Below are 27,819 nucleotides of genomic sequence, written 5' to 3' on the forward strand. Positions count from 1 at the left end.
GTCATGGAGAAAAGAGACATTTCCATCTTCTCACAGGACCATGGAAAAGGCTCGACTGGGCTTCAGCCCTGCATCATTCTTTTGAGCAGCTGTGTGAAAAGATCATGTTGTAACTGCCATATGTCCTTAGATGTCATCAGAAATGAAAGCTTATGCAGAATTTCAGCTGTTTAGAGTAATGTAAAATATGTACATCAAATGGGTGATGTGAAAACTACATGTGTGAGAAGTCCTTTGCTCATGTGGAATCAAAATTGCCACTAAGTTGTAGAAAAATACATACCAACAGGAGCAATATAAGTAAGTTCTTTTTGCATTTTAGCAATCTTTTCCTTCCATGACATTTATGCCTAATCTGGTTTATTGTAGCAACAGTGTGTGCTCATGAGAGTGGTTGGGAAAGTAATTTCGTAGTTCATCTCTGCAAACATTTCTAGGTTAGAAAGCAAAGCAAGAAAACATGTTCTTTAAATATTCATATATTTTCAAACAAAGACTTAAACTACAGTGGCCTCTCCTTGGCTTTATAACTGAGTATCTTAACATCTGGTATCTTTCTGTGTTTGAAGCTTTAGGCAACAACAGGGTGTGATGAATAGGGAATGTACTTCAGAACTATGGCAAGTAACATCTGTAGATCTTGTAAGGTCTTTTTAACATGGAACTCAGTGAGTTGGTCTAAGTTTGATATTTGTATTAGCCTTGTACAGAGGAGAAGTTATCTTAGCATGTGTAGGAAGACACAGAGATACATCCAGAATCTGTCTTTGAGTGTCCATTTTATTACCTTTGAAGGCACAGCTCCACAGACTGTGGACAGACGTTCTTGTCTACAAAGCGTCAAAATAGTAAATTGAAACTCTTTGAAAATGTAAGAGCAAAATTGTTGGTAAGTTTGTCTTGGACAACATTTTCAAGATCCAGACTAATTTTATAACACCTTAATATTGTATAAATATTAGGACCAGGACTGTTCTTTGAATCACCTTTTATTATTTATGCATTTAAATATGGAATAAGTAGCATTAAAAGGCTGGCATATATTGGATTGCCTTGACTGTCAGTCAGTAGAATAATACTGTGCATATTCATACAAAGTTACTTCTTGCACATAAAAACATTTATGGATGTGTCCTTTTTAAGAGATCTGAAAATGTCTAACATGAGACCATTAAATATTCCTTTCACTACTGTTCTAAGACTCGTTCAGTATCACACTTTGCAGAATATCATTCAGTTACAGCTTTTGGCTGTGGAACTCACTGAAGGAGTTCATATTAAAGCATTTGGCTGGAATCACAGAGATTAAGTCAGTGCTTTTTATTGTTATTGTCGAAGTTTTTATTTGCTGGATGAAAGCTTTTAAAGTAACTTCAAATGTTTCCATTCTAATTGCTCTCCAAAATTTTAAAATCTATGCTGTCTGCAAACTGTGTGTCTGATGGATATTGGGTCTATGTGAATAAAATATAAATGTCTATTTTTCTTTTGGATCCTACTCAAGTATTTTGTCCCACTGAAAATTTTTTTTGTCTCTAAGCAGAATTAGAGAATGTGTATGTGTACACATACATACAGGAATAGCCTCACATATGTAAGGATATATATAACAATTAGCATGCAGATGTGTGAGACTCAAACACTGGAAACTAAATGGTCTCCTTAATTAAAAACTTTTAAGATTTTAAATATCAAAAAGACCATCACATGGTATGATTCTACACATATTTACGTACAGATTCAATAATTAATGAACCACTAATGAGATTATTCATTTGTCTAAAATTCAGGATTGAGAATGTGGCAGCAAAGATGGATACTTCGTACTTGAAAGTTTTGTGCTTTTGTCTGTTGGCTTGTTGATCATCAGCGATGCAGTGGTAAACAAATGCAGCTTTCTGGCATGAAATCCCCCTATAGCAACTCCTTCGGTTTTCTACAGGGCCTGCATTCCCTCCAGGTCATTGGAGGATCCTGATATGGTGTGATAGAAAATCCTGATGGGGAAGAAATGGAGAGAAATAACTGCTGTGCAGCAGGTTCTGGTGGCCAAAATCACCAAGACTGACACTTCCTGGGTGGCTTTTCACAAGTCCATGAAGATGTGTCTTAGCAGATTTGTAGGCAGAACCTAGCAGGAAAGTATCCCTCTTCCAGAATGAACTACGGAAAATAAGAAAATAGTGTAATCTGTCTCAGAAGCCAGATTGCTACTGTACTGTTCTATAAAAATCACTAATATTAAATTTGTTCTAAAATTATGAACAGAAAGTCCCAAATATAAACTTGGCATGTATAGTACATGTTATGTAGCGGTCCAGTATTTCATGAAAGTGTTCCAAAATGTTATGTTTTGCTAACAGAAGCATTGTCTCTGTGCACATGTCCCTACCCTTGTGCACACACACACACACAGAGCGGTTTGCTCTTAGATGGAACTGGGATACCTTATGTGCTGACTGACCTGTGGTCAGAGGCTGACTCAAATGTCTTCTGCCTGCACCTGGTGCAACCCTCCATCTCCTTTATGCTCAGTATCTCAACCCATAAGCTCCTAGAGCTGCCTGTTTACTGTGGTGATAATACTCTGGTGCTGGGCAACGCACACCTTTCAGAACGCTGGCATCCTGCCAAAGGAACGAGTCCCAAAATTTCTGTGGGTTTGTACTGTCAAAATCAAGGCTGCCATTTTGCATTCATCCTGAGATAAAATTTCTTCTACATTTGTAAGGTTTAAAACAATGCTCCATTCACTTAAAACAATATGAATCCCTAACAACGTTGCTGGTGTGGCACCTGTCAAACAACAACCTGCCTCATTGTTTCTAGCAGCAAAATCAAAATAGAATACTTGTATTATATAAAATAATATGGATACCATCTACTGCTTCTGAAGTATTGAAACTTCCATGAACAACTTGCTCTTCCGGAAAAGAACTCCCTGCTCCTCCTATGAACACATAATAACTTAGGAGTAAAGCCTCTACAGAGATTAGCTGGATATCCATCTAGAACAGAAGGGATTGGAGAATTTTATGTTCATTGAGAAAATAAATTGTGTTTTCTGATGAGAACCAGCCCCCCACACAGAAACACCAGTATTAAATTAAATACATCTGTTGAAGACAGTGCTGCTCGTAGATGGTGATAGTTAGTACTATTTAAAGAAAAAGTCCCCTGTCCCATCCCTCCTCCCACTCCTTCTACTTCTGTTGCCAGAATAATTTTAGTGTATATTGTTTTGTTTGGAATAATCAGGCTGAAGTAGCATTAGTCCAGCTTCTCGTCTTTTAATTACAGACAGTTTATTGTCTATGCTGTCCCACTTTCTGCATGGTTCGCCACCAGCCAGCTAGACTTAGCAATCTCCATTAATTTAATTTGGCATTTCATTCAATCAGACAGGCTGTGAACACGATTTTTTTTTTTTTTTTAAATAACACAATGCTCATTCTTAATTGATGTCCTTATCAGACATTGTATTTGCCAGAGCTGTAATTATTGGTCAGGCAGCAAAATCAAATCTGCCCGAATGCAGTGAAGATGTTCTCCAGTGAAATTATTAAGATACAGTACTTAGACCTGCAAAGTAATTTAGTTTTGGTCTGTAATTACATCTTTTGAGATTGTTATCTTTCATTTTACTCATAAGGGTAGTGTAACCTCAGAGGAATTAATTTGCCAAATATGAAGATAAAACTGAGATTCTTGCCATAATCTATATTTGTGCTAGTTGATTTCTCTGTATGAAAACCACAAGAATGCTCACACCATAAAATAATTATTTTATTAATGGCTATATTTTAAAAAATATGGGTTCTAATTTTACTGCAGAAATTTGAGGGTGTCATTTTCCATAAGCAGTAAATTGGCATCAGGAATCAGAATTTGGATATGTAACTGCCTAATATACATACACAAGTGGACATGTAGTGCTGTGATGGAACTGGTTTAGAGCTTGTTCTACAGGCAGTGAGAATTTTGACTAGAAATACTGTCTTGACAAACCTTAAATGTGTATTTTGATTTAGCATTAACTAATAATTATGAAAGGATTGCTAGTGTAATGACAACTAACTCCAAATTCTGTTTCCAGGGTAAGGTTTTCTTTAATTAAAGAAAAAAAATGCAAGGAGTGGATTTTGTCATAACTATTATTTTTTTTATTTATTCTCAGATATTATCTGATATGCAGTCTTTGGGAATAGATTGCAGTCATTCCTTTTAAGCAAAATTTAAGTTGATGAATTAGTTATGAGTAGATGATAAAATGTGTTTAATTCCTGTTTTGGATATATTTTAAGTTTTTCATTTGGGACATTTATTCACATTTCATGGTTTTGATCCTATTCCGTGCTGGAGCAATACCTTTTCCAGTGGTGGTTCTTCCTTGAGGTTGCACTATTAAATAGCAGTATTGTAAAAAGAATTATTTGGCATATTTAACAAATTTGCCTGCTGAATTAAGTTTTGAGTATAGAATTATGGTATTTTAAGCATTCAGTTTTGTTCTGTTGAGATGCTGAGATAAAAGTCTGTGCTCCTCTATATCTGGTTATAAATCTCTTACGTATTTCTGTTTGTGACCTCTTGAGGAAATGAATAGTTGGATGGGAGTTCTAACATTTTTCAGATTAGAATTGAACCACAAGTCAGTTGAGTTAAAGACAGGTTCTAAAAAATGCTAATGACTGAACATTGTAAGTAAAACAATTTCTCCATTAAAATCAGTAGCAAAATTCTGATTAACTTTCATAGGTTCAAAATGTTATTCTCTGTGTCCATAATAGTAACACCTTCAAATGTTATTTGTTTTAGTTTTGAAGCTTTATTTAAACTATTATAGTTTTGTGGTGTAAAGTTCTCTTTTGCCTGTTTTTATCTCTTGCAACGATGAGTCAATCACAGTTGCCAAAGAGCCCAGAAAGTGGCCACAGTTCAACATTTGAGATTTTCTGAAGATGTGTTTAGTAGGAATTCAGACTCTGCAGACATTTAATCACTGATTTTTATCCCAAGCTGCCAAAGGTTTTCTGTGGTGGTCATAATATCAAAATTCTGCCTTAAAACAACTGCTCATTAGTCTCAGCTTTCATAACCAACCAATTTTTAAGCTCTGGTGAGTACAAAAGGTAGTTTGAAAATCCAAGTAGCACTGTGCTGTGTCACTTCCAAGTGGCTTATCCCTTGATTTACAAACAGCCTAACATTTGGCCCCAGAGGTCTGGTCTAAGAAAACATGCACTTTGTAGAACTGTGGCAGTGATACAGTTTTTATACACCAGTTCTGGGCAGGAGTTGATTTGGTCTTCATTAGGGCATCTGTTGAGGAAGGAGAGGGTGTGAATTTTCCCTTTGCATTACAAATAAGCACCCTTGCTAGAGAAGCTGAGTAAGACCAGGTGTTTGGCTTCAGGTCTGGCAGTCGAAGAGAAGAGCTTCAACCAGCTATTTTAGAATGAATGAGTTTTCAGGACATGCTTTATACAAGGCATTAGTAAACCAAGTATCCAGTCTCATTCCGGTCTTCGTGTCTGCCCAGAGGGATTTCAGCAGGGCCAAGATTCAGGTGCCCTTCCAGCACACAAGAGTAGGGGACTGAACTGTCGTCGTTTTAATGCAGTGATTTGCATGAAGAATGGAAGCTGTGATTCACAGCAAGTTCAGAAGAGGCTTTGTTTGTGTGCAGTTCATTTCCTGAAATGGGCAGATGCGTGTGGTTTCCATGGGTTGGTGGTGGGAGTCAGCTGGGTACTCCCACTTAATGTGTTCATCAAAACTGAAGAGAGAGTTTGAACTGAAACCAAAGGGAAAAATTGTAATGCAATGGTGTGTATTGCCAAAGTGAGCTGGAGACATTTTATTCTTTCCTAGTTACAGAGCAAGAATGCTCTGAGTTCTTTAGATGAAAAAGTTTATGCAAAATCTTGCTAATTGCTCTGGCAGAGTTCTTAGCAAAGCATCCCAACACCATCCCCAAACAGAGACAGCTGGGCTAGGTGCTGCATCTTGTTCTTCTGTCCCAGGGAAACCTGGCAGGTGGGAGCCCCTGGGAGTCCACCTGGGCAGGCCAAATTGCTGGGTCTCCCCTTTAATTTGAATCCCTGCTGTCAATTATGCCAATGCTCTGAGCTGTTTATGAGGGGTCAGAGCAAGGGATTCTGAAGAAAATAAATGGAAAAAAATACTGTCTTTTAACAAAAAATTATTTTACTAAAATCGGCAAGAACCTGGTGTTCTATTTAGAATGATTTATAACTGTTCCCAGCTGATCACAAAGTGTTTCTAAATTAAAAGCCATTAATTATAGCCTTATATAGATACAAAGATACGCAAGAAGTGCTTTGTAATTCCAGCTCTGCACTTCAGGTGAGAGCTTTTTAAATTACTTGGACCATTGGAGCCACCTGCTTGACTAAATGCTGAGGGCCCTGTGTTTCAGTACTCATCAGTGCATTGCAGTGTTAACATTGTTACTGATTTTTCTCATTTCTCCAGGGCAAATACTAATTAATGGATACAATTCACAGCTGATTAGCTGTAGTTTCTTCAGTAATTACATTCGCAGACTAACTGTTCAGAAGAGGATTTCTAACCCAGTTCTTATTTCACTCTTAGCTTAATTTGTTTTTTGAATTGTTTAGGTCCTTAAGATAATAACCATTTTATTTTCTTTTGTTGTTATAGGTACCATTAGATAATGTGGAAGTTTAATCTTAGAAATACTCATGGATAATTGTTATGTGCCTTCAATGGATTTCTAGTTCAGAGACAAAAAATAAATGTAAAGAATATTAGTTGTGATCCATACTAACAAAAGCTGAAATATTCCAATTTCTGACATCATTGCCTGAGTCATACACAACAGAGTCTTAAATATTATAGCCTAAGAACAGAATGACTTGAAGGACAAGTACCTATAACTTTTAGCTTTGACAGTCTTTGTTGTATGATTTGCTTCCAGAATCTTAATAAAATGGAAAATTAAATTGTCACTCTCCCCTTTGTTTTACTTTAATAAAACAAAAAAGAAGAAAACCACCCTGGCAATCACAAAGCAGTAGCTGTGCTGTAAGCAATACAGGCACATCAGAACAATGTATAATTTTACTCTACAATGAAAAAAATCAGCCACATTTCTGTTTTGAGGCACTGGAGCCCTTAGGATGCTAAGGTGATTAAAATAGAATAGGGTTTGTCCCCACTCATTTATCCAGTTTTAGAGTAATGCTTGTCTAGTGTACCTTTGCCCTTAGGTATCCTTTGAAAACTTGATTTTTTTTTTCTTTTTTTTATCACTGAAGAAAGAACAGCTCTATTCGAGCCTTTTGAGTTTTCCATGTAAATCATTCTTAGTTTGCCACTAACTGACATGAAAAATTCTATCTTGTCGATCGCACTGTTGAGCTGAAGTAGTGTCTTTGTGCAACAAATCCACACACATCCGTATGTGCCAAAACAGTCATTTGAATGTGCAATTTTACTTGAATTTTTTAATCTTCAAACATGGGTGACATCTGGGCTTGTAAAAAATGGATGACATTACTTGAGTATCTGCATAGCTGGGGATAACAGAGTTTTAATAGCTATGAGGCAGCCTACATATTGTGCTAAGGCCTCTGTTGCTTAACATGTGTTATAGGTTGAAAGATTCAGAATGATAAGTACACAAATGGAATTTGTTACTTCAGCATGAGGGATCTCATCTTGTATTCCTTCCCTCCCCTATGAGTGTCTCTTAATTTTATTGACGTCCTATTTAGTCAATATGACAATCTATCAGGTACTACAGGGCTTTTTTATTTTTTTTTTTTTTAAATCTTCTTTTAAACAAACATCCAGAAGTGGATGTTTGAATTTCCAGGGAAAGAGGCTTTCTTGATCACTGGTCCCTCCAGTGAGAAACTGGAAAGTTTGAAACATTTCACTACTAAAAACAGTCAGGCACCAAGTGCAGCTGTAGCAAATTGAGCTGAAGCAAAGCGGTTTTCCTTTCAGGACAGGTTCAGCTGCTCTGAAAGCACCCCAGAGTTTCTTGTTTGGAAAGAATAACCTGTGCAAGTGCATGGTCGCCCATGCCCACGCACTGGTTGCAGAGCTTGTGCTGCTGTTGGGAGTGTTTGCTGTTGTGGGGCTGAGGACAGGGGTGGAGGTCCACCCAGATCTGGCAAGACAAGATAAAACAAAGCCTTCCTAAAAATATTTGTTTTATAAAAGTAGAAAATGGGAGTTAAGGGAGGAATGCTCAGTGTGGCTTTAGCAGCAGTGTGCGGTAGGGGCAGCACAGGGGCTTTTCCCTCGCTTAGCGCTCTACCTTGCACTGTGCTCTGTGCCTGGGAGGAGCAGTGTGCACATCTGAAAGCATGTTTTACTCTAGGTGCCTGGCATGCCTGGTGTCTGTTCCTTGAAGCAAAGACTCTGCATGCCTCCCTCCTCTGGGAGCATGTGCAGGACTGGTTATCAGCCTGCATGCCTTTGGAAGTGTGTTCAAGGGCATAAGGCACGGTATTACGCTGATAATCTGTTTCTTGTCTGTGTTCAGCCTGTAGAAGTAAAAGTACCTATCTTCCTCAACAAATGTTCAAACTTGAGAATTTGGAGGAAATGACTGGCATGGAAGGAAATCCCTTGTGATCACTGGCATGTGGCATGAGAGTTGCACCTCAGTGGGAGCAAGGGGGCACTGGGCACATCTTGGGGTCTCAGTGTCAGACACTTTCTCTGGTTTGCAAAATTTTCTGGTGTTAATGTTCACTGGGAGAGTGGGAGCTCCACTGGAGGGAAAGATAAACAAAGCGGAATTGTTTGGCTTTTCAGTTTTGTGGAAAGAATGGGACTTCAGGAACAGAATTGCATATTCTTATTCTTCTCCTTACTGGCCTTCAGCTCTTGGAAGCCTGGTCTACTTGGAGTAGGAATACAGCAGCTGCTTCTGGCTGCAGCAATCCTCTGGGTCAGGATCACTGGCAGAAGTATTATAATGTGCATCAGAAAAGATGTAGTAGAGTAAAAACATCTTACCTGGGAGTCTTTTCCTAACAGATTCTTAATTTCCAAAGTCACCTTTAGGTCTCTGAGGTGGCTTTGCTGCATGGGCAAAAAAAAGTTGGAGAGTTACACATTTATACCTTCCTTGTAAAGGCTGGGGTATGCAGAGTATGTAACAATAATAATAATGTTGAATCCAATTGAGTTCTGACTTCAAAGAACATCTGCAATTGCTTTTTCACTGTTTCTTGTTTTGTTGTTTGTTTTTTTTTTCTTCCCCCAGCCTTTTCTATGCCAGTGATAGGGTCAAGAAAAGTTTATCATGGCATACATTAAATCCAAATATTTATTTTTCTTTCAGTTTGGAAACAATAACAACTACATGAACATGGCAGAGGCAAATAATGCATTTCTTGCTGCAAATGAGGTAGATGTTTTTATTTTTTATCTATGCTCGTGTTCTGCTGTTTGCGGTGATAATTTAACAGACTTTGAATGGATGAAGAGTGAAGTGCCGAATTTCTGTGTGTTTTATGGAGCACAAAATAAAGACTTTAATGAGAAAGAAAATAACCTGACAGCTCTCCATTACTAGTCAATTTAGCTGTCCATAAGGCTGTTACTTACATAGCATGTCAATAGAAACAAATCTGCTTTATGTATGGAAAAAAATTACGAACAGAAGGAAACAAATAAAAGGCACAGTAGGTGTACACTTTGAAAGCAAGCTTAGTAATAGTCATTACTAGCTAATGTTCTAATTTTTGTTATAGATACAAATGGTTTAATTTGGGTTCTTAATACTCATACGAGATAGAAAACCAAAGCCAGCTCTGTTGCCTGAAGTGTATGTGCTACATCAAGGAATCTTTTGAATCCAGGGTCCAGAACAAACCCAGAGGCTGGGCTGGTGGAGGCTGGCTGGGTTGTGCAGATGATGTATTTGATCACTGCCTTTGAGAATGGAAACAGGAGAACGTGTGGGAACTCCAGGCTCCATGCATCAGCTAGGTGGGGCTGGTTATATGTTATACTTATAACTGTATTATAACCAGTTAAGACTACACACACACACACACTAGTGCTAACCTCAAATCCAGACAGAAACTGCCTTTGCTCATCCCTGAAACCCAAGCTCTTATCCATGCACTGTCTAGTTTGTGCACAGCAATATGGAGAATGAGAACTGTTTATAGGGTACGTCATAAATGATCTTCCCAACATGAGGAAAGGGTAGAAAACCAGAACAGCCCTGATTTTCGTACTGTAAGTGGAGAACCAGTCACAGGTATTCCTGTGCACTTCTAAAACAGTGACCTCAGAGAAAATAAGCAGAAAGGTGTAACAATAAATAGGAAGGTTAGAATTAAGGATAGGATTTTATGAATCATTTATACAATGGTCACCATCTCTTTTTACCCAGCAAGACTGCTTAGATAAGGGAATATTGTTTGGCACTAGCTCCAGTGTTATTTGTGATAATGAACACAAACCCCATCTGTAATGACAACATGATGTTTCTTTCTGTAGAATTTCTTTCCTACATTTGAATCAAACATTGATGAAAGCTCTGCTGCCAGCAGCTGTTCAGAGACAATTTAATTCCAGCTGTGATAATTCACCGTGTCAGACATTGGCTGTTATATGTTGATACAACAGTTCTCCAGATTTGCATTTTTATCAAAAGGAACAAATGTTTTGAACATTTCAGTACAGATGGCATTTAACCATGCATGCAGGTTTTTTGGGTTTTTTGGGTTTTTTGGTTGGTTTTTTTTTAATATATGTGTAAGCTATGAATGTTTGAAAAGTTAATAACTTTGAAAAATGCGATTGGTAAGATAAATCTCACAAATGTTATACCATCTTTGGGTCATAACACCACCTTTCTACAGTCCCAAATTGCACACTATTCAGGCTCTTTTTACAGACTGAATAGCCCAGTGATTTGGTTTTAAGGCTACTTCACTAAGGGGCTTGCTTTCTTCTTAGATTACATCTATTTTATTCTCAGTCTTATGTGGTTTTCTTTACTGTTGTTTTTCTTTTATTGTTTTGCTTTGTTTTGTTTTGTTTTTTACAATATACACACAGTAGGATAAATTACACACTTAGAATGGAATTCAGATTTAAAAATGTTAAGGTATTCATCAATTTACTCTCCCATTTATATTAAGCTGTAAGTATTAAGATGAATGTTACTTTTCTAACTAAAAATCGTATTATTATCTAGCTGTGCTATATATTTCTGCAGCTGTCCTGAAATTATTCTGTTAGAAGGGGAAAAAAGATCCAGTTCTTATAATTACTAATATCTCATAAATATGTCAAGTAAAGAGAGGTTCAAATGTACTATAATAATACTGATTTCACTGAACCCTTTTGCTTAAACAAGGAATAAAAATATGGTTAAGTGTTACTGTTCATATTAAAGTGTGAACCTTACTTTGCAATTACTGCATTACAATGTATTTAATTATAGTGGTTTTGCATTAACATGAATGTAGCTTTCTCAGTATTATTTTGGGCCTGAGCACTGCTGAGCTGGAATCCCATTTTATTTCTGTAAATAATGCCTTAAGAGTGTAATCCTAGAACACATTCAGGCTTAGAAGCCACACATTTGCTTTATGTTTTCTGTCTCTATGTCATGATTACTACGACTAATTTTAAAGCACCTTAAATATTTATTGAAATAATATTTCAAGTGTTAATTACAGTGGTAATGAAAACAGCCAAATGCCACATATCAAGAATGAGTGTTTATCCGTATTGTTAATGTGATATGTTAGATTTCATTAAGCAGTAATGGGGTAGCAAATGAGTCACAAATTACAGTTGCATCTGTTACTAGACCACATTAGTGCCAAAATAACTGCAAATGCAGCCATAGGGTTATGTTCATTAGCCAACCACTTTTCCTGGCCAATCCATCCTTTGTGCTTGCGAACCACAGGGTCCATGAGAAGAAAAATTCACACCTTTTGTAATGTAGCAGTGGGGAAGTCAAGCATCTCCCTAATCCAGGCCCAGCCTTCACATCCAGAAGGAAGTTAGAGCCTTGCAGTTGGAGCAAGATGGGCACAGTCTCAGCAGACTCGGATGGTGCTGCAGACTGCAGCAATCTGGGACCCCATCATTTCTGGTGTGAGACCAATAATGACAGCTGACAGGTTCTATATGCAAGCAAAGGTTTTTCTTGTGTTTCAGTTTCCATCTTCTCTCAAGCGGTTATTAATTTATATCATCATTAACAGTTTGAAGGATGACAATTTGCAGCAGTTAATGAGATCTTTCACTGAACTTATCATTTTTAAATTAACTGGCATTAAGTCACTCTTTCCAACAATGTAATTAATACATAAAACAATTCTCCCTCCCACCCCAACCTGAATACTGAACTAATGCAAGCAAACAAATCCCAGAGCAGCCTTGCATGTCCAGAACAAGACAAGAGTGCTTATTTTAGGATTGCCAACTGCCCAATTTGATCAAGGCAGTTCTGATTTGGGTACATTTAAAATGGCCTAATTTCAAGCACTGAATTTCTATTATTAAGTAGCAGTGGACCTGAAATAATACATGAAAGTTCATTTAACTCTCAAAAAATTTGAGTAAGTGTAGCTCATTTATTTCCCGAATAAAAGTCAGCAATGTTGAAGCCAGATACAGACTCTGAATAAAGATTATCTTTGACAGACACATGCACACGTATGAACATGCACAAACCCTGAATATAACTGGCAGTAAATGTTTTGCTCAAGGCATCTTAACAGGTGTTTAGTTCGTAACAAACCTACTGTTCAAATAAAGCTGGCTTGCTTCAGAAAGCACTGGAAGCTGCTGTAATCACCCTCGCACTTTCATAGATCTCTCCTCCAAATTACAACCTGTGTTTAAAGGCCTCACTGTATTTGGGGAATGGAAAAGAAATAAAGAATGATATTTCACGTTTGTTAGTGGATAAAGGCAAACAGAAGATGTGAAATGGTCAGTGCTGAATTCTTGTTGTGTGTGGGCTACGAAATTGTCGGTGTTTTATGAAGCGTGAGAGTAATGTAAGCTGTTTGTGCTATTTTACTAACATATCAATAAAGTGGCAGTTTGTTATACAGCCAAATCCAATGTAGCTGATACTCGGACTAACAACAGACAGATGTTGCTAATTAAGTACACATTAAAAAACTGTTAATACTGATACTCCATTTAAGCCATATGATAATGAGACCTAAATCTTTAATCAGAATGATCCACAGACCCATTCAGCGTATGAAAGTTAAAAATTTTCTTGGTTATCAAGTTTGCATTTGAGAACAAACAAAGATTTGGACTGCAGGTGTGGAGGTGATTGCTGAGCCCTGTGTGCCCTAACACTGCCTTGTCCTGTCCTTTTCCAGCAGACATTCCATACGCCAAGCCTTGGGGATGAGGAGTTTGAAATCCCACCCATTACCCCCCCGCCCGAATCAGACCCTGCACTGGGCATGGCAGATATCCTGCTCCCCTTTCAGGGCCTTGCAGACCAGCTGCCAGCACAAGGAAATGAATTTACGCCTCAGTTTCCCCCCCAGAGCTTGGATCTTCCCTCTATTACAATATCCCGGAATCTCGTGGAGCAGGACGGCATCATCCACAGCAATGGATTGCACATGGTAGGTCTGGTTCTTTGTGTGTTCCCATTGCCTAATGGTGTCTGTCACATGTAGATCTGGGCCAGCTCTCAGTTTTCACTGACCCCTCAGAAGATCCATGTGTTTTCTTGGGTGCCTGACCAAGCATTTGCCAGTGTTGTGTGTCATGTTCCAGGCGTGTTCTGTATGAACGATGACACACTTGTTGTTATACAGCAAACAATGATTTGCTGTTCCTCGGTTCCCTAAGGCAGTTGCCAAATGGCTAAGGGTTAAATACTGGTGGATTCAACATGATAAACATGTTTGTTAATGTACAGTGCAATGTTGTGCTGTTTGTGAGCCCATCTCTTGTGAAGAAGCAGTCAGGCTTTGCAAACACAGAATTTTCATTTTGGGAATTGACTTGGAAGCCCGTATCCATTGCCATCATGTGCATCCCAAGTGCTCCTAAAGTTCAAAAATGTGTTATACAGTTGGCACTGGTGTCAAGAATTGAAAGACCATAGTGTTGGTCAGAGTGAGCTACAGCATTTAGAATGAATTGCATGTCTGTATTTGAAGTGTAGGGCCCACATATGGCATCCATCAGGATATTTTGAGAGTGCAGTATTGAGAGTAGTTCAGAAGGAGACACAGTACGGCAGAAGGAAAAAAAGTCGTGTATTTCCCTATATCCTGTATATTCCATGGGCTAAATCTTTATAAAAGGGAATTAATTAATTTTTTTTTTTAACCCAGAGTAGAAGTGATAGGGATGTATTACCTTGACAATACTCAGAAATATAGGGCCATAAAAAGACTTTGTTGTGTCCAGTGCTCTTGCTGGCTATAGTGGCTGGGACAGGATGGTCTTCTCTTCCTGGGCTGTTTCTGAGCCTTCAAGAATAGTGAGGCGTTGTGATCTGGGTGTGGAAGAGCTGAGTGCTGGGGACTGTGAGGCTAATTTCAGAGTTAATTAGAACAATCAACAGCAGGGATGTGTGGAGTTTCCTCCAGAACCTATACACACTGTAGGGCTGCAGTCTCCAAGGGAGGTGCATAGGGCAGGTCCCATGGTGTTGCAGTTTCCCTTTGGGATCTCCCAGTGTGGGTTTCTGAGAGCTTTGTGCAGTAACATCCATACTGCCAGCCATGAGACACAGCTGTGAGCCAGTTTATCCTACTCAGCATTTTAAACTCGGTTCTTACAATTAGAATTGGTTTCTGTGTAGCATACTGAAGAGCGAGTGAATGTTTAGCTTGAACATATATTTTACATCAACTATATTTTTTTCTGATTAGCTCTTTTATATAGGACCTATTGCTGAACTTGGCATAGTGAAAATACATATTTACTGCTGGACTGTAATAAAAGTTGTGTTGTTATGTTGTGATTTCTTTTTTATTATTCTGGCAAGTGAAAATTAATTAAAGATTTACAAACCAACAGGCAGTAAATATTTCTCTGTAATTCTACAGGCTGCTGACTTCACTGCAAATTTTAATATTTCTTTGGAGGTCATGTAGAGTAGCTAGCACTAATGCAGAGTGAACCACAAACTACTCACTGCTAAGGAGGTACAGAATTCAGTCATTCTGTGGGTCTAAAACAGGCACTGCCTAAAACAAGCCTTGAAGGATATAGAGTATTTGTTTAGATCTCATTTTTCACTGTACATGTTGGGTAACTTCTGAAGGAAGATCAGATTAATAAAACCTGAGGGTTAGGAATGTGTGCCTGAAAACAAAAGTAATGGAGAGTGTGTGCACTGAATACAATGAAACTTGGTCAGAAAATATTGTGGGCTGGATTGGTGTGACGTGTCTGAGTACCCCCTCAATGTTATTGAGTGGTTTGTAACCTGGCCCAGTTTTGCCCTTTAATTTTGCAGCCTTTCACTGAATGTGATTCTTCCATGAGTAAATGCTGTCACTTTACCAGTTCCATCCAGAAGAGGCCTCTAGATTATGTCTTTCTTTGCTCACCTCTTCTGGTGCTGAATGGGAGGCTCCACATCTTTGCCTTTTCCCTCGACTGTGCAATGTAGAAATTAATGGCACAGTTTGCACTGACTCCATTGATAAGATTTGTTCCCATATAGGTCAGTGAAAAGATGTAGAGAGGCTCCTGCCTTCTTACCCCAGTAGTCCAGTGGCATTTTTTAGGGTGAGTTCCAGTTCAAAGCTATGGATTGGGAACTTGTGTGCTACAGTTTTGCAGCGTAGAATTGATGAGAAATTGTGTGATTTGATATGGAGGAGCCACATAGGGAGGTTTGTGTGTCAGACATTCCCCACAACTGCTTGATTTGTTTCATGCTGTGAGATGGAGTGGCCCCTGCCATTGTGTTCTAGTCAGTAGTCTTTTTCTCTTCTGCTCATAAATGCTAGGTAGCTTTGGGAAGTGTAAAAACATTAACAGACGGTCCTTGCATAGATTTCCCCTGAACGCACATAGCTTTCTTTAGTAGTCAAATTTCCCAGCAGTTAATCTGTATTTCAAAAATAAAAAATGAAAACATTGTATCATATTTTATGTAGAAAATGTGCACTTTATTAAACTGGTAAATATTTATTAATAATATTAGAATTCATCTTTAAATTAGAAATTTCATGAATTATCTTGCCTTGGAGCTATAAAGGCTTTATTGCAGCAATAAAAAAATGTAAAGGAGGCATTTTGACTATGAAATTTCATTTCATGGTCAATTGAATTTACTATATCTGAAAGAACTAAAGATGGGGTTGTAAAATAATTATGATGTTCATATACACTTACAGAACAATGTTCTTATCCAACGATGCTGGGATAGTCTTATTTAAACGCTGTATTAATGGTGTACTGCTAATCACTAAAGCTTCTTGAGCTGAATACAAACTTAAATTATTTTAATATTAACTGCATTGAGTTTATTGCTTATCTCGTGAAGCATTACAGAGCTTTACTGTAAGCAATATTTAATTTAGGTAGATGTAGTCCTACCCTGTTGCAAAGCCTGGTAGAAGAATTTCACCTTGAAGAAATGTCATGAGATTTTAAATCACAAATGTTGAAAAAATAAAATGGGCTTGGACAGAATTATGATTAATACTGTGTGTCTTTGGCTTTTTTCTATGTACTACCTGACATGTTCACCTATAAACTTGAATGCAGAATTGCCAGAGGCATGGTTAAAAATAGGTTATGTCAAGGTTTTCCTATGTCTCCCTTAGGGTATAGAGTTGGCTAGGTACCACATAATGCTTCTGCAAGTATCTCACATATTACTCACAGGAAGACACACACATGGAAATAAAAAAGAAAAAGAAGAAAAGATTTAACATATTCTTTATGTACTGATGTATTAAAAATAGCATTCATGGTGCAAGAAAGATGTCTATATATTTATTCTCAGCAAAAAAGTGACCTAGCAATTACTAAAGATTGTATTGGTGAGTTAACCATTGTTTATGCTACTATGATACATGTACTGTGGAAATAGTGACTATTTGTCACAATGCTGATTAACTTCATTATTATTGGCAAGAAACTCAACATGTTTATCTTTACAGAAATTTTAACATTTAAAAACAGGAAACGGCAACAAAAAGAGGAGATAAAATAGAGTCAGTTTCATTAATTTTACTATTTTAATAACATGCAAATAAAATTCTGGTGTTCAAAAAGGAGTCACTGAAAAATGGAGTGTTGATGTACATTTGACTTCAAAGAATGTGTGGATTTACATGATGCAAATATTATCCCTATAAATACTTGAGTATAAATAAGCAGAAATCAACAGCAATATTCTCATTAAAAATCAACCCCCAATATTTTATATTAATGCTGTTTCCTGTTGAGCTGTCCATAAAAAAATATTTTAATCTGCAAACTGTGGCAATTCTATAAAACTACAAGTTTTGCTCCTGAGGGTTCCTTTTTTTAACACCTCTCTCTAATCTGCCCAGCCTGCTGAGTAGCATTGACATCAGTAGTACATCAATTTCAGAAAGTGGATTATTTTTACTAGACAGCTATTGTGACATATTGGGTCAGTCATAAATGAAAGATATTCATGCAAGCATGCAATACTTGTAATGAAGTCTCACTCTGACCTTCTGTATGATTGATTCTGTAATTTAGTTTTCTCAGGCAGTGCCTGAAATGAAATGAAATCATGTTGAACAAGTTTTGAATACCCACAGTGCACCAGGAGAAGAAAAATCTGCAGCCCCAGAGGCTTGAGAGAGAGCAGCTGAACGATTTATCTCCATGCTATTATAGCCTTTGCCAGCATTCAACATTTCTTTTTTTTTTTTTTTTTTTCTTATTTGGCTTAAGTACTTAATTCTGCAGGTAGCTGTAAATGGGAAAATAAAATGCTGTTCAGATTTAAAATGACAGGACAGGAGTATGTGCAGGGGACTGATAAAATATCTTGAATAGAACTGACCTTTCATGTAGCTGAAAGTTACTGGGGGATTCATCCTCATAATTACCATATAGATTATTTTTATTTCTTTCCTGCAATGAAACATTTCAGAGAGCAGTAGTGCTGATTGAATGAAAATTGAACTTGTTAACATTCTTTTCAGCTTAGCCTGTTGTACATAACAGAAGGTTAGCTTTGATGAATTTCAAAATTCTCTTTCTGATATCTAAGAAACAGACAGTAAAATAATTGTCTTTTTCCAGTCTGATTTTTTCTTTTATTCAGAAATGTACCATTGTTAGAAAAACAGACTGATAGTTTGACATATATTGCTCACTACATTACTTGTGCTGCTAGAGAAAATGTGTTTCCTATTTGATGAAAATTTGAGCCTGTTTATATTTTATAATTATTGCAATGCTGCCAGGATTCTGCACAGATAAGGCTAATTCATAGTGGAATATGTTCATCTTTAATTATATTACTCCTTAGGAGTGGCACTGTGCTCAAATCAAAGACACAATGGTGACTATTGATTTTACTTGAAGAAGAGACTTTTAAAGTAAACATCTCAGGAATGTGCCTTTAAAGAGATGAGGTGCAAATTCGAGCTTATTAAAGGCTGCATACAATAGAAATATTATTAATGTTTCAGAACAGTGGTGCCTTTTCCTTACAGCTCAAAATCTTTTTTAGTAGTTTAAATTCCCAAATTACTTACGAACTTTAAGTGAATAGATTAGCATAAGATTGGAAGACTAAAAGCTAAAAATGTTGCTTTGAAATTGGCAAGAGATGGTTATTTCACTACTCACCTGACTGGGTGCCTCTCATTTATATGTTTAATTTTCCTTGACAAAGAAACTTATTTCTACATCTCTCTTTTAATACCCAGTTAGTAATCTCCTATCTGGAGAGAATGGAGTAGGTTTTCAATTAATAAAATGTTATAACAACATTGTTTAATGTTGTTGCAGATGAAGCAGTTATTTCATGGGTCATTAATGTGTTTAACGCCTGGAATGGTTTATTAAAACAACGCCTTGTTATTGTTATGAATGTGTTTATTGTCATCTTTGATACAAAATGTACAACGAATTTCACAAGTTTCAAGGTATTAATTTATAGAAGTGGCAATTACTCTTACTAGAAAAAGAGATTCTCTTCTGTTTTTTCTTGGATTTCTGTGCTGAGTTGCTAAGCTCAGGTTTTAAATCAACGGTGTTAGTCTGGTTTGCATTGGCCTTTCCCAGCAGAAATGGCAGCTGTTATTGCCACTGGTTTTCAGAATTTGTGGAACCAGGAAAAATTAATCTCAAGCAACCCCTGAATTAGAGGATACTCGGGCAGCTCTGAGCAGTGACATTTGGCATGTACAGAACAAGAGGGATGCTCTGGAAAATGAGACCTTTAGGACTCAGCTGGCAGCTCTGGTGGCTGCTCCCAGCTGGGCTGGGACACAGCTTGGAGCTGGGTGCTCTGCTGATGAACTTCCAAGTCTTTACTGAGTAATTTCTTTTTCTTTGGTGTGGAATTAAATATTTTATCTTACACCTGACGAGGTAGTTGAGCATTTTGCATTTGCTTTTTAGAGCATGTGGGTGCCCAGGTGAAGAGCCCTGGGACGGGCTGAGAGCCCTGGGGGCACCAGTGGCTCTGGCACAGGGGCTGCATGCTGTGGCTTTGGTCTGATGGGAAGATGGTGCTAGGCTGCTGAACAATACTGTGAAGATTTTCATATCCTCAGTGACATTGTAATTCTCATTGTGGATGATAGTCATTTTTCTGAGACATACTCTATTTTCATTGCTCATTGGTACAGACCAATGAATGGGACCCCTGTTAATGAAAGAGGGAAATACCTTCTGCTGTTCTTAAAAATAGGCCACTCATAGTAACTGCTAGAAAGGTTCTGTCCATAGGAAACAAAGTGGCAGGAGTTGCCCAAGACACCTGTCTGAATAGTAGGCACTAAGCTAAACTAAAAAATAATAAAAATTGAAAAAGGTAGGTTATTGCCTATTGAGGTCATGAGGGACTCCTGCATGAAAGAAGAGAAGCACAGTAACATTGGGAGAACAGTCTGGGAAAAAAGATGTGACTATTTTATAATAATAGTGACTAAATCAAGATCTTTCAGCTCTAGAAAATATTGTGAGGTGCCATATGCATCTGGGGAAAAGGGTATAGCTCACTGGGAAAGCTGTCAGGAATCAGAGTGGAAGCAGAGTGTCTGATATTCCTAAGAGCTGGGCTCAGAAGGAACTCGGACATTATATGGCTGTGGACACCAGCTCTGCATTAAGCCTAGGCCATGGCTTTAAGCTATTCTGCCTCCTGAGTTTAAACTCTAAAATCAGGTGCTGTTTTCATAAGGCAGCTGAATGAGGCAGATGCTGCAGCTGGTCTGCATGTGCTGTACCTGGCCAAAGGCTTAGTTGGGTCCAGCCACCCTTGTTCCTGGGTAGTTTGAAAACTTCCTTTGAAATTCCTGCTATTCACTGCTGTTACCACTCATGTTTCCCCTTGGACAGCTTACCCAATACTCAGCTTCCATTTCGAGTTTGCAAGTGTTGAGGAAATGTGAAGTTCCTTTAGAGTTTTTGAATACTGTGTGTTGTCAGGTAGCTGGAAGAAAAACATGCCTGGGTCTGGTAATACAAAACATAATGAGACCTACTTTTCTGATTTACTTTAGAAACCAACAACAAGTAAACAAAGAAAACTCACAGAAAAATCCCCCCAAAACCTAAAGAAAACATATCCCTGAACATAGCTAGCAACACCTGTAGCAATTTTTAAACATAAAAATGCCATGTAACCCCCGAGTCTGTCCCTTTGCAATTCCTTGCTCAATTCTTGTTACCTTTGATAATGTTTGTTAGTTGTCATTCTCCCTCATGCTCCCCCCCCCACGTTCATTGCTGTACAATACAGACCTTTGAAGTCTGCCTTTGATTTGGGAGCTGAAGCACCTGAGTTATGGAGGTTGTAACAAAACTGCTAACAGCGTTTATCTGATGTTCTGGGACTTAATTTCAAATATCCAGGATTTGTTTGCAGTGTGTCATCACTGTTTGCATACAGCAGACCTAAACTTGTAGTGCTAATTTGGAGAGAAGCTCCTCATGCCAAGAGACTCATCAGATCAGAGCCCAGATCTGTGATCTGAGTCACACATGTATTGTGATCATGCTGTTGGGTGCCTTGTCCAAGAGGAATGCGATTCAGTATGTTTTAAAGCACGGTAGAAGCTTGGGAGGAAGAGAGGGGAGAGTCCGTGTTAATATACCTCTATAAAATGGTGGAAAAATTAAATTAAAAAGAAGTTGTCAGTTAGGTGGTGCTAAAACAGCAGCAGCAGCCAGTGTGGGTGGGTGGAGGGCTGTGACCAGCCTGTCCGTGTCTGCAAGAGCAGAAGGACTCAGTAGCAAATGAGGCAAGCAAGACGTGTGGCCTCTTCAGCTTGGGTTGGGGATCGTGTGAGGAATCTGCAGGCTCACAGGAAAGTAACTGGGCAAGAACAGAGTTCCCAAAGAGATAGGGTGGTGGGGCATCTCCAGTAAGAATTTGAATTTGAATAAAGAATTGTAAGCATTTCAGAGAATAGTCTTTGTCCCTTAGTTCGACAGTTGTGTGATTTTGACCTTGCTGTGAGCTTTGTGCGTTTCTTCACCATGTAAGATTTACAGCTGAGCATGCAGTGAATCACTGGTTCCAGCAGAGGCCACAGCACCATGTTGCAGAGGTGGTGAGTCCTGGGATCTGGAGTTGTGTTGGTCTGGCAGGTACCTGGGTGGTTGGTCCTGCCCTGTCCCCTTCGTGTTTGGAACCTCATCTCTGAGGTGGTGCTGCGCTGCCTGGTGTTGCTGTGCTCCTCCTGCCTAACCCTCGACCGTGCTTCCACAGAAGAGGTTTTCACTTGTGGTTTTCTGGTCTCACATTGCACCTCCCACCCCTGTCAGTGGTGCAAGGAAAGCATTAATGACATTTGCAGTAGGTGCCCTTAACAAGTGCTAGATGGTGAAAATCGTTGCAGAAAACATCCTGAGTATCTGTGCTCGTGCATTAATTTTTAGCTTTCATATATTTCAGATTCTGTATTGCCTTAGTGTGCAATTCTGAACTTCTTATAAAATGTTAGCAAGTTCTCTTCACGGTTCAGTTAGACAAAACAATCCTTTTCCAGTCTGAGAACCAAGGACACACTTGCAGCTTCAGGCTCTAAAAGTGCAAACAGTGAAACTGAGGAGAGAATCTGGGAGGATGGGACTTCAGAACCTGAAGCTGTAATTAACAATTAACCCCAATATGTAAACGGACCAAAACTTATAAAAGTGTGGAAATTCGTGTCTGGTTGTCCATCTTAGGTAGAGCCACAGCGAGGCTCTTGTACTGCCCAAGGTGAAGGCCTCTCAATAAACACTTATTTTATTCCTTTAGCACTGTCTAGCCTCTGTTCCAGGTAGCCTCTCAAGGCATCATGCACAAACACAAAGGGGCAAAATTTCAGGCCTGGGGTAGGTAGGAACAAAACTGATACTTTGCACAGCCAGGTTCCAGTAGATGTGTGTATATATATATATATATATATATATATATATATTATATAACAAGTCTCTGCAAGTGCAAAAAGTGGTGCCACCAATGAGTGTCTGGATTTTGAGAATACCTGTCTTGTATGACCCCCCACAGTAGCCCCCATGACCCCCAAAATAAATTGCTCATATTTAAGGAACAAATCAGTGGGCCCTAATGGTTTTTTTTTTGTTTTGTTTTGTTTTTGTTTTTGTTTTTTTTCCGTGTCTCTTCTGTGGTTTATGTGTGAACAGAAGAGAGTAGAGGCTGGATGGGCACAGAGACTAAAAAAATGGCACATCCTTCATGTTCTTCAGGCAATGGAATGTGTGAGAACCTCTTGTCACCAATCCATCTCTTAGGCCCAGATGAAGATATTATTTATTTTTTTTTTTAACTGAGTGACATGTACTGTTTCTTGTACGCTTTTTTTGGGAATCAAATTAGGTAAGGTTTACTTTTGTATGGAGACATGAAGTGGAACATGGGAGTTTTTTCACTGCCGGAGAAAAGAAGCTGGTGCTTGTAGTATCTCCTGATAACTGCAGTTTGACAGCTCTATTAGTGATGATGGTATGTGTGGAGGGGAGAGGAAGGACACTTCTTCAGTGGTGGCAGTACCAAGTGCAACTGTTTTGTATTCTATTAAGTAAGGATTTAATCTCTGACAGAGAAAAGCATCCTGTTAGTTTGATTTGTTTTGATTGGCAGTGAAGGCCAATCCTGTAAAAATATAGATTAATGGATTCTTTTATCTATGCTTTACTTGTGGAGAAAAAGAATATTGAGGATTTCTTCTAGAGATATGCTGACTTGACTAAAAGTAAAGGGAATAATTTACAGCCAGGGACAACTGAGGATTTCACTCTACATTGCAGTGCATTTGCTTCAACTTAAATACATCCTTTAAAATATGGCATCGGCTTATGTTACATTTACAGTGATGAATTCCTCAGGCAATAGAATATATAATAGTTTCAGTCAACTTCTGAAACCAGGGCACAGTGAACACAGCCATAAATGTTGGGTTTTGCTTAGTTATTCCTTAGCTGTTTTGGTTGGCAGATTTCTGAATTCCCTTAAACTATCTCATGCAGTGTGGGGTCAGATCCCAGCCCTCCATCCTTTTGTAGGCACTTCCATCAGTCCTCACATGACCAGAATCTCACTGGATGTATTTCATATTTAAATGATGGAAGGGTGTAGACATTGGTTTTAATCAAGACTTCAGTATTGCTCAGAATTGTTCTGAAAAGTAATTTCCTAGTTGTATTTTTAAATGTCTTGTTGAATATTCCCAGAGATTAAAATTATATAGGGATAGGAATTCAAGATAAAATTACTGTATATGGAAATGATTCTTAAAATGCAGGGTAGGTAAGTGGAAATTAGGACATCTCTCAGTGTAATGGCTGGATGCATTTATCTCTCAAAATAAATACTAAATCTATTACAAGCTATACTAAGAACTGGATGCTTAATGAGTTGCTAACAGAAGATAGTTGCTAACTATCTTTTATTAATATTTTTTTTTTCATTTAGTGCTCTGTGGTACATTGAAAAACACCTTTGATAAAACTGTATAAATTAGAGCACGAGAGTTTACACATTCCTTTTTTTTATTTTCTTTTTTTAAGTTTCCTTACTCCATTATTTGCTTTCCAGCGTCTGTTGATTCATTGATATTTTATATATTTTTGAGAACTTATTCTGTTACAAATCAATGTAAAGTAAGCTTTTTTTGTCATAGGGTGTGAGATGTGTCCTTTAGTAATTGGACTAAATATGACTTCTGTGGCATGACTGTCTGAAGTGATTAGAACTGTTGAGAGTAGGATAGTTTGATGGGCAAATATCTTTATGGTTCCTTTGATGAGGCCTTCTAGGAACCAAGTGCTGAATGTCTTTATAATGTGTGCTACAGGATGGTGACAGCTGTGTAAGAGTGTGCCTACACAGTCACCATAAAGTTGTTTTGACAAGGGGAAGACATTTTGGACTATATTTTGCTTTTTTTAAAACCCGGGTATATAACTAGAATTGTAGAAGGGTAAAATTATTTGTGTTGGAAGGGACCTTAAAGATCATCTTGTTCCAATCCCTCTGCCATGGGCAGGAAACCTTCCTGCCAAGTTGCTCAGGGCCCCATCCTGCCTGGCCTTGAGCTTCTCTGTCCAAGGCTTCATCACTCTCACATTAAAGAATTGCTCCCTAATACCTCATCCAAACACCCTTGCTGTCCATTTAGAGCCATTCCCCCTTACCCTGTCACTGGAGAGCCCAGAGAGGTGGCCAGTGTTCCCCTCAATAAATGTCTCTGTACCTCAGGGGTTTGAAGTACTCATGTAGGATGACAACAGATTGATCTGAGTCAAAGCCATGTCAGTCTGCAGAGGAATTAGACAAGTTATTTCTCTTTTGGTTTCGGTTTCACACATTATGTCCTTGTTTGATTGTCATGCTGAGTAAATCAGTGGTTGAGCTTTGCCTGTCTTAAGATCCCAGGTTTTGCCTAACTTCAATCTAAGCCTGTAAAGCAGATCAGGCTCAAATCAAAACTTGATCCTGTCTGCTTGAGAAGTTCATGAATTTTTGTCAGAACTAATCTCTTGTTTTTGCTTAATGTTACAAAAACCTTGAATGCTTTTAATACTTGTGTATCACATTTACTTTGGGTTAAGTTTATGTAAAAGAGCTTGTGATATTCACTAAAATTCTCCCAGTATTCTGTGGATTATTTTTGGATATGTAAGCTTTTCAATTTTCATATAGTAACGTAACTAGGATGTCATGTGGGTGCTTCAGTGCTCTTGTATTTCCTTGTGTGCTTCTGATATAGGACAATTTTCATTGTTAAACATTTATTTGATAAATATCCCAAGCATAATGAAATGCTACTGATCCTTTCAGTTTGGTATTGGCCTTTGGCAGTATCAGGAAAAAAAATCTGAGTAAAGATAATTGATGGAAATTTTGTTTTCTTGATTTTAGCTCCCTTAGATGACTTTTATTTGCTCAGGAGCTATAGAAAAATGCCATAGACTTTAATATTGCTCTAAACTAGCTTCCCTGCCTTCTTTCCAAACCACTGTGCACACATAAAAAATGGCTTATACTTCTTTGTCTGAAATTCTTGTATAGGCACCATAGGTTGTTCAGGCCCTCAGCACTGTACCACAAAGCAAAAAAAAATGAAAATCCTATTCCTTTCTTTTTTTTTTTAATATTGATCAGCCATATAACTTAAAGTGCAGCAAATACATTGTTTGTTGTTTTCATATGCACGTACGATATGAACGATAAGGGGTTGGATATTATATGAACCATTTTCTTTCATATAATAAGTCTTAGCAGTTTAGTTCTAAATGGCCAGTTACAAAATATTGTTGTTGCCATTCCTAGATTTTACTGAAGCTCTTTAGATTGAAAAAAAATGCCAAAGAAATCAGGAAAAGATACAGAAGAGAAAAACTGAAATTAAATAAGTGGATGCAGAAAACCCACACAAGCATCAAATAGTATCAGAAAAAGGGACAGTTAAGAATTCATGGGCTTGTGTATAAAATTAGATTCTGGGTCAGTGCAAGTCAAGAGAATTTAGTCTCAATGAAATCATAGATGCAACCAAAATGACAAGACTTGGAGTAAATGGTTTGTAACCCATGTCATCATATTTTGTTGCCTCAGTGTAAAGGCCAGAAAGGCTTGTATTGTGTAGCAATAAAGGGAGAACAAAAGCAAGGCTTTTAGGAGTAGAACACCTCCAAGAAAGTACTGTCTGCACTATAATGAAGAAAGTTAGTTTTTATGAGAGAAGGTTATCCTGATGATCTTCAGCTTTGCTAAAAAAAAAAAGTGCCGAGTTTTTCTTCATGCAATAAAGTCTGTAAGCTAAAATTATTGGAGTAATAGGCAGAGAGTGATACCGTTTCACAAAAGACTTTGAATGACTTCCAGATGCCACTGCCAATACAAGTCACAATCAAAATGACCCTGTAGTTAACAGCAGTAAATTTTCACAGAAAGGTGCCCTGAAGCAAATGGGTATTTCAGCCAATAAGTCTGATGTTTTGATCTTTCTGTATCAAGTGCTCCACTTTTGGCACACACTCTCATCTCTAAGGAACTACAGTCCTTTACTGAAAATATTAAAAGCATTTAAGAAGTAGGAAAAGCAGTGTGGTATGGCAGGGATGATGAGCCAAGCTGGCAATGGCTGGGGAAGCACAGGGAAAATGAGGGTGAGCCCTGGTGCACAGGAACTGCATCGTGAGCTCGTGAGCTTAACTTGATCTGTACTGGACCCAGCTGCACCACCATGTGTACTTTTATGCTAAAGAAGGATTTGTTTTTACTGTATAGGCTTCAGGTGAAAGAGGCACAAATGTCAAATTCAGAATTAATATTATTTACTGCTGTGGGGAAGCAGTGAGCTGCGGTATTTGTGTATAAAGATGCAGGAGGCAGGATCTCTAACATCTCTAACACGTTTTGCTTCTTTGTATGGCCACCTTTGTCCCAGCCAAGGAAGGGCTTCCAGGAGCATGGAACCACTGCCTCTGTTGAGGACAGAGTTTTAAAAAGTAAGGGAAAGTCATTTGGGCTAAACTTTTACCTCCAAGCTGACACAGATTTTTGAAAACTGGTTTGTACTCCTCTGTACTTAATAAGAGAGCACCAGGAAGGTCAGACTCTGTTGTGGAAGTCCAGTAAGCTCCCACAATTGATGTTTTGTTCTGTGTCATTTCATTAAGGATCATTGCACCTGCTACTAATTGCAATGTGGCTTATTAATAATGAAAGAGTTTTCAAAATCTAATTTATTTCTCATGTTTCTGGCTGTTCAAACAATGACTGTAGATTAATCACGTTACTGAATCAATTTGTGAGCTATTTATTCTCTTATTAACTTTTTAAAAAATCTTCTTTTCTGTTTGCATGTTCCTTCATTGTGTATTGATCTGTGTTTGGTCAAAAAATAATAGTTTTCATAGGCAGATTGCAGCTGACTTTACCTTCAGGGTCTTGCTTCTTTTTATTTACAAATGTGGTAAATGTTGTGCAGATGTAGGAGACACAGTTTGTGCCCTCGAGAAACAGTAGAAACCAAACCATGCAAGCACTTGTGTATTTGAGATGTGGAGTACAAGAAAAATAAAGTCAGTGATTTGTACATCGATTGCTACTTCCACACGTTTGCTTGTTGGATTAAAGATAAAAAATGTGCA

At 38.0% G+C, this 27,819-nt stretch overlaps 1 protein-coding gene across 3 annotated transcripts in view; it reads left to right on the plus strand.

The window, feature by feature from the left end:
• The window catches only part of TOX3 (TOX high mobility group box family member 3), a 73,263-nt gene that overhangs the window by 39,186 nt on the left and 6,258 nt on the right, over nt 1–27,819 (plus strand). Inside the window, exons 2-3 of one of the 3 annotated variants that reach the window (XM_062500206.1) lie at nt 9,350–9,415; nt 13,386–13,640. In XM_062500206.1, the coding sequence (XP_062356190.1) occupies nt 9,350–9,415; nt 13,386–13,640 (321 nt within the window). Of the gene's footprint in view, nt 1–9,123; nt 9,416–13,385; nt 13,641–27,819 lie in introns of those variants that run through there. The other 2 variants (XM_062500207.1, XM_062500208.1) reach the window with 2 other exon arrangements.

Source organism: Cinclus cinclus, chromosome 11, assembly GCF_963662255.1.
Source record: "Cinclus cinclus chromosome 11, bCinCin1.1, whole genome shotgun sequence".
In the NCBI taxonomy this organism is placed as follows: Eukaryota; Metazoa; Chordata; class Aves; order Passeriformes; family Cinclidae; genus Cinclus; species Cinclus cinclus.